A 12,273-nucleotide genomic window follows, 5' to 3' on the forward strand; every position below is an offset into this window, starting at 1 on the left:
AAATTTTGAGACTACAATAGTACATGAAAAACAAGTAAGTCTCTCTGGACTTACCTACTCCTGTTCTTCAGAGTCAACCACTGGCAATATTTCTAGAGAATCTTACCAGAAACATTCTAGACATATAAAAGCAAATATATATTCCTATGTACATACGCATACATTTTTACTCGGGAGACTATGCTGCACACTCTTCTGCACTCAGCTGTTTTCATTTAGTACAAGTGGGTCTCCTCCCATATCTACATAAAGCCACCTCATTTATTTACGGTTGTGTAATATGCCACTGTACGAATGAGAAGCATCATTTAGCTAGCAGGCCAACCACAATTAACTTTTAAGGCATTTTTTGCTAATACAAGAAATGTTGCCTGCTTGGAACATCATGATGAGCCGATCTGCAAGACAAATGTCTAGAAGCAGCATTATTCCTGGATCTAAGGGTGTGTGTGTTTGTTTTGTTTGATAGGTTTTACCAAACTTCCCTCCACAGTTGTACCAAGGTGCCCTTTTACCCACACCCACAGCATTTGACAGTAGCACCGAGATGTTGGAAGCTCGCAGAATAGCATTAAGATATCATCTGGCTTCAACCCCATCCCTTCTCTCTTCCTCTGTGAATTTCTTCTTCGTGTGTGCTGATTCCAGGTTAAAATAAAACTGTACATAGATCATAGTTATAAGTGATGGGAAAAATAGACAAGTTTCACTCTTGGTTGGCACGATAGTGTTTAGATGACTCAAAATACTGAGATAGTACTAGAGAATGAAGTTGGAAGGTAGAAAATGCTTAACTTCAAGCTGTATGGTGCAGCCAGGATTTCAGAACAGACTCCATAAAACAACGGGAAGTGACAAGCACATTTGGAAATGACTTAGAATTGACGTAATAATTCAGAAATAAGTAATATAAATATACATTGGGTTTCCAGAAAGGGGTATTGTTGAAACTTCAGTCCTAAAGTCTCACTGGGCTCCTGGAACATTCAATGTTCCAGCAAATATATATTTGCCTTTTTTGGTTCCCTTCCTCCCTCAACCTTCCCCTCTTCTTTCTTTCTTTCTTTTTTTTTTTTTGCAACCACTGCATGTAATTATATTGCCTATATCATAGTTACTAGTCTCACCTATGTCATTCTCCAAGCATTTAGCCTCAGTATTAGGAAATATTACTTTCTTTCATAAATGAAACATGTACATTACCCAAAAATACTGTCCAACAAAGGAAAATGACATATTTTCCATAATGGAAAACCTACATATTATGGCAACCACTACCACAGAAGTAGTTCTAAGTTTAGGGAAAAAGAAACAGTTGTTTTAGAGACAGAATAGCTATTTAGCTAAGTCATGTACTGTGTTAGAAAAAGAACCTCCCATCTCAGTTTCATCCACGACTTTTCTTTCATTTTACTACAGTACTATATGACTTAATTGGTTTACTTGGTCTTGTGGTACACCATGCCAAATGTCTGCTGAATGCTGGCCTTCAACCAGAATACCAGAAATAGTAGATTAAACAATGGAAATAAGTATAAGGCACTAAAATGCAAGACATGGTAATGCTCTCAAGATATATTAAGCTTTGGCTAAGAACATAATACTCATAAAAAGATAAAAGTCAAAATAAAGTCAAACAGAATTGCCAAACAGAGAATAGAGATAGCAAGTGACGTAAGATTTGGGAGGAAGAGAGAAATGCCTATGAGTTGGTCTGTCAAGGGGAAGTTACATTGAGGATGCAGGACTTGGACATAAGATTCAGAAATTTGAAGAGAGTAAGAAAAGAGACCGAATGTCTCCACATTCTGCCATTATATTCTGGTGTGTGTGTGTGTGTGTGTGTGTGTGTGCGTGTGTGTGCGTGCATGTGTAGAAGAGGATTTTTCTTCAGATACTGAACACTTGCTATTTTAATTGAAAAGAGCAAATGCAGATATGCAAGACTATCTTATTTTAATTGTGTATAAGGTTTTGCTTGAGCTTGGTGCTGTCAATGGGACTAAACATAAACAATTCTGGTCTAAAAAAGCATTTTGTAATATTTATTATTCAGCTTGACTGACACTTTTACTGAATGGACATCTTGCTTGACTGAATCAGCTGGTTATTTTTGCATAACTCTGATATTTGTCAAATCACCCAGTTCCAGATAAATCGAAACTATCTTAGCCCAACAAATGTTTATTGTTTTTTAAAAAATTTCTTGGGAAGGAAAATAGAAAATATCCCTTGGTAAGTAACTTATTTATTTCCATATCCACCTTTCTTTCTTAGATGACTATGTTCAGTTTTTGGTCACAGACTATTTACTGGACATATCACATTAGGTTATTATATTTGACTTTCTATATACTAGTAGTCACAATATTAAAATTCATTGCATTATGGCAGAAACTTAGAATACAGGAGATACTTTAAAGATAAAAAATTCATAAATCATGCTTTTCAATTTAGTGTACTTTAAAATATCATATTTATTTATTTTTACATTCTATATTTAGATAAAAAAGCTTCTAAAACATTCTAAGATTTTCTATATTGATTTGCTTGTTTCAGATGACAAAATTTAAAAAAAGAACAGATATTTTGAAGACTGGTTTATTTGAAAATCAGATTTGTACTTCGAACAGTTTTCATGCAGGTAGCTCTTTTTTTTTTTGGCATTGAGAAAATGAATGATAGGTGGCTATATTAAAGTAGTTGTTTCTAGACTGGAGATGGATGGATGCTGGAGAGCTATGCTTTTTGTAGGATTTCTGTTATTTTTAAACGATGCACTTGTGTGTACCCAGTAGAGAGACTGTAGTGTGTGGGCAGAGCCACAGCTGTGGTACATGACAAGCCCTGATGGAGGCCAACTGTGGCCAAAATTCCTCCATCTCTGCTTGTGAAAGTGTGCCCTGCCTGAGACTACAACTGCCCAGAGGGTGCCTTGTTTATTGGATTATCAGTTTTATTTATTACTATTCTCTATAATAATTCGTTAAAGGCTTGATACTTGTCCAAAAATGGGGGATTCCATAAAGCAAGAAACTACAAGGCTAAAAGAGTGATTCTTTGCTAAAGGAAGCAGACCTCTGACAATGGATGTCAACAAATTCTCTGGACAACATGCTGTGTGACCACGTTGATTAACCTGAACTTCCCAAAGAGTTACTTTACAAGGCTTTATATTTTATACTGTATGAAGTATAAAGTATACTTTTTGCTTTACTAAAGAGATCAACATTGTTCGAAAGCACGTTTAAAATCCTGTTCTAGAACTACCTACAAAGCCAGTTATGAACTGCACCAAAATCTCTCATGATATTTTAGAGTTATAGCCAATACTGAACATCCACTTTAGTCATGGTTATGAATGCTTTTTTTGATATTAAAAAAATAAATCTATTCTTAAAGGACATGATACAGTATCCATGAAGAATCCTGGAAATCTAGCACCATAGCCTTAAGGAAACTGTAAAAGAGATTTCCATAATTATTTTTAAGTAACAAGGGCCCTGACTCTCAAGGTGATTATTCTGACAAAGAATGGGGAGGGGAAGTGTGCTAACATTTAGTCAGTTTTTCTTTTTTTTAACATCTTTATTGGAGTATAATTGCGTTACAATGGTGTGTTCGTTTCTGCTGTATAACAAAGTGAATCAGCTATACATGTACATATATCCCCATATCCCCTCCCTCTTGTACTCAGTTTTTCTGAGAGGCATCTATTTTAGTGTTCAAGTGTATGAACCTGGAAGCCAGATCCCTTGGACTGAGTGAGAGTTCTCCAATTTTTTAGGTATGCAACCTTAGAATTTCTCAAATCCTGGGTAGTTTAGAATTCTCATCTACGAAATAGGAATAATAATGGTAACTAACTTCTAGACTTGTTGAGAAGAAGACTATATAAATTATTTTAAAAAAACCATCAAACCAATACCTGGCACATAGGAAGCCACCAGTAAATGTTAAATCTTGTTAATATTATGATATGCTTATATACATTTATATACATTTACATATAATCTTAATCTTATTGTGATGTAGGTATTGTTTTCCTGCTTTCACAAAGGAGTATGCAACCTGTTTACTCTGAGATCAGTTCATTGATGTGAAGTTCAGAGAAACAGTAAACTGCTGGGCCAAAAATAAAACTCAGCTACTAATGATCAAATTTCCCCTACTTCCTGTGTCAACTATGTTGGACATCCGAGACCTATTTCGGTGCCCTTTAATAGCCCCTGTCTACTGGAAGCAGCTTGATCCCTGATGGACAGAGACTAGATGAATCAGATCAAGAAATCTGATTCTCATAAAATTTGCCAAGAATCTATCTTTGGTTTTATGACTATCATTAGTGCTGTTCACCAAATATTTCTTTCCTTTTGTCTCTGGTTGCACAGGAGGATTGTCTTTCCCTCCCTGTTTTGAAGTTACACGCGGCTATGTGACTCACTTTGGTTAAGGCAGTAGAGATGGAAGTGATCTGGCCCACTTCCAGGAGGAGGTTTGAGGAGTCAGTGTGTGATTCATCGTGTCCTTTTACACCCTGCTTGAATGACTGCAGAGTTTCTATCACCAGACCAATCTGTAGCATGATGAAGAAATACTCCTTGTTGCTTTAAGCCACTAAGATATGAAGGTTCTTTCTTACTATAGTATGATTTAGCTTGTGCTGACTGATGCAACTATCGACCAAATCCAGAACACTGAATAGCCAGTAGGGGATTTTAAAGCTTACTATACAAAATGGGAGACACTAAATCGTGGTTGCACAGAACTGAATACACACCTTTTGTGCTCTCCGTTTGTCTGCTCGTTGATTTTGGTGGTAGATTCGACTGAAGTTGGATACAATCACTGGGACAGGCAGAGCAATGACCAAGACCCCGCTCAGCGAACAGATGGATCCGAAAATCTTCCCTGCTATGGTTTTTGGTACCATGTCACCATACCTTGGGTTAGAGAAAAAAATATATTAAGTCATAGAAAGTTATTTCTATCTGCTACAAATAGTTTTCAGCTTTAACTCAAATGATTTTTTGGACCAATGTATCTCTACCTCATGGCTAAAATATACATGGCTTAAGACTTCAATAAACTAGACATTAGGAATATCTGAGTATAAAAATTACCTTTCAACTTTGCAGAAACTGACTCTAACATTTACAAATTCCTTTGACTGGAAAATATTTTAAGCCAGATGATGTAATGAGAACTGTTTAATTTGTCCTTTATATCACATGGCACTTTTCTTTACATTTACTTATAGTCAACATTTCCATGTTGAATGTTATAGTCTAGATAACACTCTTTTCCACTTAATTTTTTTCAACATTGGACTGGTTATGAAATTTAAATAGAAAAAGTGGTACATCACATTCCGGTCATCAGATATAGTATCTTAAAAAAGTGAACTTTCCAAGGTCCCATTAACCTTCACTTGTGAAATCCAATGGCCATTTCGCCATGATGATCTTACTCAATCTCTTATTTGTATTTGATTGGTTTTCTCTCTCCTTAAAATACTTTCTGTTGGCTTCAACGTTAGCAAATTTCCTTAGTGGCCTTCTACCTCATTGGTTGCTTCTTCTCCATCTTCTTTTCTGGCTCCTTTCCCTTATCTGATTTCTAAATTTTAGAGTAATTTAGGTCCCAGCCTCTTATCTTCTCCCTATAAACCCTCTCCCTATGTGATTTTATCCAGTCCCATAGCTTAGAACTATCTACATGCTGCCGATACACTAATTTACATCGACACCCTGATGTCTATCTTGAAAATCAGACAGTGGGTTCTGCTCTGATTATTCCTACCGCTAGATGTTTAAGAACCAATTAAGACTTAAATTAGCCAAAAAGGAACTCTTATTTCCCTAGCTTCCTCCAGCCCCCTCAAATCTGTTCCTCTCATCGTCTACCACCTCTAATTAAACGGAACCACAAACCACCCAGTTGCTCATATATCAACACAGAAAGAGCCACCCATCTTTCGTCCCTGCATCTCATTTCTCAGCTAGTCTTGCTGCCTCTGACCAAACCAAACTATATTCCATCCGGGTTTCTTTCCTCAACCTCCATTTTACAATAATCTAAGCCATCATCATCGCTTCCCAGAGCCATGGATATTGCTTCTTACTTGAACTTTCGTTTCTACATTTACCTCGTTAGAATTCATACCAATATAACAGCCAGAGTTATAGTTTTTAAAATGGAGATTGGGCTCTTGCTACTTTGCTTAAACCTTCTAATAAACCTGAAACTAAAATAAAGCCAAACTCCTCACTCTTGTCTCCACCGGCTTACATCCTTTAGTCTCTGGCTGTATTTCACGCCATCTTCCACCAGGCTCCCCATCCTCTGGCCACACTGGCCATCTGAATTTCTATCACATGTGCAGCCCCTAGATCATCACTTTTCAGGTTGAGACTTCATTGTCTCCATTCCAGAAGGTATTTTCTGGCCATCTTCCCCTTAGTGGTATTCTTTTCCCCCAGTCTTTCTCTATAACACCTTCCCATTTGACTATCTTCACGGTACTTATTAACACATGAAACTTCCTAATTTGTTCATGTGTTTATTCTTTAGCTCCCCACATGCCCTGCTGACATGAGAATATAACCTTGATAAAGCTGGAGCTGTTCTATTTTGTATCTCACTAGCACAAAGCAAGTTCTTAATAAATATTAGTTAAATGAATATATTTTCTCTACCTTATTGATATAGAGTTCTTCTAAGAGTTCATTCCTGGAGAGGGGGTCAAGGAGGAGGTCTATTTTTATTGAAATATAGGTGACATATAACATTATATTAGTTTCAGGTGGACAACATATCGATTTGATATATGCATTTTTAATTGAGATATAAGTGACATATAACATTCTATTAGTTTCAAGAAGGAGATCTTCTGATCATAGTATTGCAGAAGTTGCCCAGCTGCACCTCTGGAGCTCCAGCTACTCCCTGCTTGCTTCAGGGCTCCAGGGTGCTCAGCGCACTGAGAGTTTAGTCCTTAGAAACAGGGCACAGATACTGGAATCCAGACTTAGGGAGTTTGACAGTACCTGGGGATACACTGTATCTTGAAGGGTGATCTAGGAAACGATCATTCTAATTAACATTGTTTTTTGTGGGAACACATTTATGTGTCAATATGGAGATGGAAGTTGTAGAAGAATTGGCCCAGGAAAGGCTGCTGAGAGTGACAGCAGGTTGTACTGACTAGCACTTCATTCTGTGACCCCGTTCCAGGCTCTAGTCCTCTGCTTTGAAGGCTCAGTGACTCATTCTTGTCAGTGTTTGATCAGCAGTTGAGCTAATTCACTGTAACTAAAATTCCCACACGGTTCTGGCATCAGAACGACAGTATTAATTTACAGTAAAAGAAAAAGAACAACCCAAGAACTGGAATGCTGCATCCACATGAAACAGGGTCTCTTTCCATAGTCCATCGGGGAAGCTAAATCATAATCTGAAGATTATGTGAGTGAGGAAACAGTCAAAACTAAAGGAAATTACAAGGTGAGCGTAAAAGGCCTGAGGTCCTTCTCACCATAAGGATAGGCCAGTGGAAGATCAACGTTTTATACAATCCTGCGCACATGAGCCAATTACCATGTTCACCACAGTTCATGAGTGCCCGGCGATAATTTATAAATATCTTCTTTCCTTTTGCACTGACTATGCATGAGCTCTGAAGAAATCTATAACACACATACTCCCCATATGTACATGCAGACTTAAAAACAGCTTTTCAAAAAGGAGATTTGATTTTAATGTTTAACAGTTAGGATCTACAAAGTGTCTCTCAAAAAGGAAAGTAAATAAAACTCAACTATTTGTTATAGCCAGAGAAGATAAGCATTAAGTCCATGTATCGATAATTAACGTAAACCTTTTAAAATAAATAGCTAAATGAATCCATCATATAGTTTTTCCTGCCTCTTTCTAAGAAATTTTTTAAAATTACTATTTATTAACTACTTTTTGTATTTTAGGCTCACTATGTCATCCAGTGGGCAAGGTCAGCATACTTGTGATTATTAGAAAAAATTAAGGGCTAAACCGAACCCAAAGTTCAGTAAGACTTTAAGAAGAGAGATTGGTAAACTCAGATGGCAGGTGATGGTGGTGATAGGGAGGGGGGTAATCATGCCCTTACAAAGGCCACGCCTAAAAGAAGAAGGGCGAAAATAGATTCTGAGGGATTCAGTCAAAGGGATTCTGGGCCAACTGATAAAGCAAGTTTCCCTGACAAAGCAATTTTTGATGAGGGGCCTGGAATTCAACTAGAAAAATAATCACTGTAAACCCGTTTTGAATATAAGCAGAGATTATAATTTGAATAAAGCCGAAACTGAACTCATTACTCAGAGGGGGGAAAATGGGTAAAATGAAATATCTCGTTTGTGTTGTAACAAAAGGGAAGAAAGTAAGGATATAAACCAGCTTGCTGAAAGGCAGCAAATTCCCATCTAGAAGGATCCATAAGGGGAAAGAGATAACAGATACAAAAGGGGTGGTTTAATGTCATATAGCCATGCTAATCTGCATCAAATACAGTTATATCTGTTATTTACCTTTGTCATGTTTGTTTTGTAATCCAGATTTCCTTCACAATCTAGAAAGTGAACATTTGAGATGACTGACCAGTACCGCAATGATTACGGTGGGAAGAGGCAGTGAGAGTACAGTGCTCATTGGTGGGAATATCTCTCATCTTTCTACTCTTGGGTGGAAAGACAGATCTTTCACACATTACAGGAAATTAGGATGGTAGCCAAAGCTGAGGGAGATGGTGGAAGTACAAGGGAGAGGAACCAGCAGGATAGTAAGGTAGTCCAGGCTGCCCTGTGATTACTCACGCAAGGACAGCCCAAGGCTTGGGTGATTGCAAAGGAGCACCTGCTGCCCCCTTCCATACACCCCTTGGTACTGAATCTACTACCCTCTCTGCTCTTCTCCTTGGCCCCCTGTCCTTATTAAGATTAAACTGCTGTTGATATTTGTAATATTTGAAGCACATTTCATTCATTTGACTCTGTTGGAGAACCATGGAAAATGCGCAGTGTGATTTGTATCTGTTCTTACATTGTCCATTTGGTCTCTCTTCTCACTTGGGAATGACCTTGAGAATCGAAATGGGTAATTTTTACCTGCAAACTTGTAACTGAGCACAGAATCTGCTAGGGATGGGAAATAGCTCTCTGGCAAACCAGGTGCTTTCCTTTGTTCAACAAAGGGTCTTTTGACTAGTATTCAAACTCCAACTCGTAGTAAGAAGCAAAATAGCCTTACAGACCTCAGGAATCATATCTCTGAAATTCAGTGAAGGAAAGGCGTAGCATAGAAAACTTCATAATGCGAAGTGACACTTATCGTGGCCAAATGATCATTTTAAAGTTTACGTATTGCCTACAGTACTGCCATCTTTTAATGATTATTCTTATCCTAGGCAACTCGTTTGCCGGTTGGTATTTTATTTTTTATTTATCATATAAAAACACACCTCACTTTTCCCAACTCCTTATTCTTAAATTTATGCTAAGCCCAGCAGTATTATATATTCTACTCTTGTTTTCTTCAGAATTTAATATTATGCCTCAAGTCTTCAAATATCCATTTTCCAAAAAGAGTTACACTAGAAAATTACGTAGATGTGGTTTTGTTTCCACAGAGACATCTTTTTCTATATTTAAATGAAATTGATTCAAAGAGTATGAGGGGCGTCTAAAGTCAAATAAGATAAATCTTCAATTCTTAAAATTTAGAAGAAAACAGTAGAGAGGATAGCATGATATAAAAGAAAAACTACCAATTAGTTTTATGTAATGAAAAATGAGTAGACTTGAGCTTTGTTAATGGAAGGGAAGCTTTCCCCATACTTCTACTTTCCTCTGCTTCTTCTAACTTTTCCTTCTTTCTCCCACATTCACCATATAGAGTCACTCCAGTTTCTTTCTGCTCCTTTTTCACCCTGAACATCTGCCAAACTTTATGTTTATTGCTCCCTTTCCTCCTTAAATCAGTTAAAAGGTACAATATGGAGGTGTCATTCACATAAAAATGTTAATTCTAAATGTGTACTTACTGCCCCAAAATACTTGGTTAAAATTACATATTTTGCCATATGTTAAAGATCATATTGAGTGGAGGACCAATTTCTCAAGAAGAGTTTCAATTGTTGATTCTAGAAGATTTTAATCTCTAATATTATCCAAAAGTTTCATGCTAAGTACTTGAATTCTGGCATGCATTCAATGCCCCAAAGTGGTAAATCTGGTTAATTCAGACAATCAGATAGAATGAATATATCATCTATCTATCAATCTAACTATCCATCTTCCCAATTTATCAAGTAATACTGAAATAGGATAGAAAGTCTAAATAATTTTTAAGCATAATACGGTGTAAACCAAATTTTACTAATATCTACTCAAATTTTCCATTTTTGGCATGTCTCCAGAAATCATATGGCTAAAAACATTTAGCTCTCCAATGGAGAACAATTTCCTTGACTGTTTTAACACAGTGTGAACACAATACTTCTAGCTTCTTAGTCCTATTCACACAGTTCTATTTTTTCTTCTCTTTTTATTTGAAGAGTATAAACGTAGGCTCATTGGATAAAGGAGAAATGTTATATAAGGCAAACCTCCCCAGCTAAGGCATGACTTTCCATCTGTGAAACTATTTCCCATGGATACCAAGAAAGAAAACAAAACCCAGGAATTTTATGAATAATTATAAAGGTAGAAAAGATCTTCGTATAACAGGAAGGAAATGATGATTTGAAAATAAACCTTGAGGCTTACTGTAATTCAATCTCTTGCTCTCCCTTTTTCTTTTTTACAATGAAAAAGTCTTAAATTGCTAGGTATAAGGGACAGAGTGAATGGATTCTGTGCAGTTGCACTGAAGTCCAGGACATCCTGTACGTTGTATCCAGCAGGTGCTAGTTCAATAAATACTATATTTCGGCTACTACATTAGTACTAAAAAAACCCCAACAACTTTGTATGGAACATAAATCAGGATTTGGGGGTAGAAGTATTTGAAAACTAGGTATCCGCTATGATTATGATATGTTTACATGCTCCCTCAACCCCATACACAATTCATAAGTTGAAATCCTGATGCCCCCTGTGATGATGTTAGGAGGTGGTGGGGTCCGGGGGGTGGCCTTTGGGAGATGATTAGGTCATGAGGGTGGAGCGCTCGTGAACAGGCTTCATGCTTTTGTAAAAAGAGACCCAACAAAGCTCCCTAGACCCTTCTGGCACGTGAAGGCACACAGAGAAGGGCCGTCTGTGAACCAGGAAATGGGCCTCACCCGCCACCACACAGCATCTGCTGGCGCCATAACCTTGGACTTCTCGGCCTCCAGGACTCTGAGAAATACATTTTTGTTGCTTATAAACTACCTAATCTGTGAAATTTTGTTATAACAGTCCAAATGGACTAAGACATCTAATTAAATAATTAGATAAAAGTAAGTGATATGTATAATAACATCCTGGTAAAAGCACTTAGCTGATTGTGTGTGTGTGTGTGTGTGTGTGTGTGTGTGTGTGTGTTTTAATTACTGATTTTGCGTTTGAATATTTCTCCTAGACCTGACTGCTAGTCAGAGAAGTCTGAGAAATAATTTCTTCTGACGTGGAAGCTGGATCACTTCTCAACTAATAATTCTACCCCTTAGGGTCTCAGTAGCTATGTTAGTCATGAATTTTTCTGCCGTCAACTTAGTATTCTAGAAGGATCACAGTTTGATGGATAATTTTTATAGTAGCTGCAATGTGTGCAAATAGCAAACAGCTTTTTTAAAAGTGTTGCTATATGACACCTGCTTATGGTACAGAACTTGTTTGCCAGAGGGGCCCTGGTATTACTTTGACACGGTAAAATCAACGTTTGCCTAAAAAGCTGCCTTGATTTTGTTTCCACCTCTTTTCCTGCAGGATCAGTCACTATACTATCCTAGCTGTGTGGAAAATTTGACCATTGTTTTTGATTATCTAACATATATAGTTATTTAGAGTATTCTCTGTCTTCTCCTGTTTCTTTAAATCTAAACCAAATTTTGAGCTTTTTTTTTTTTTTTTTTTTTTTTGTGGTACGCGGGCCTCTCCCTGTTGTGCGGGCCTCTCACTGTTGTGGCCTCTCCCGTTGCGGAGCACAGGCTCCGGACGCGCAGGCTCAGCGGCCATGGCTCACGGGCCCAGCCGCTCTGCGGCACGTGGGATCCTCCCGGACCGGGGCACGAACCCGTGTCCCCTGCATCGGGAG

General features: G+C 37.6%; 1 protein-coding gene across 1 annotated transcript in view; it reads right to left on the reverse strand.

The window, feature by feature from the left end:
* The window catches only part of KCND2 (potassium voltage-gated channel subfamily D member 2), a 471,065-nt gene that overhangs the window by 9,767 nt on the left and 449,025 nt on the right, over positions 1–12,273 (reverse strand). Inside the window, exon 2 of the mRNA XM_004265519.4 lies at positions 4,781–4,943. Coding sequence (XP_004265567.1) covers positions 4,781–4,943 — 163 coding nt within the window. The remainder of the gene's footprint in view (positions 1–4,780; positions 4,944–12,273) is intronic.

The sequence above is a fragment of the Orcinus orca genome, chromosome 9 (assembly GCF_937001465.1).
Source record: "Orcinus orca chromosome 9, mOrcOrc1.1, whole genome shotgun sequence".
In the NCBI taxonomy this organism is placed as follows: domain Eukaryota; kingdom Metazoa; phylum Chordata; class Mammalia; order Artiodactyla; family Delphinidae; genus Orcinus; species Orcinus orca.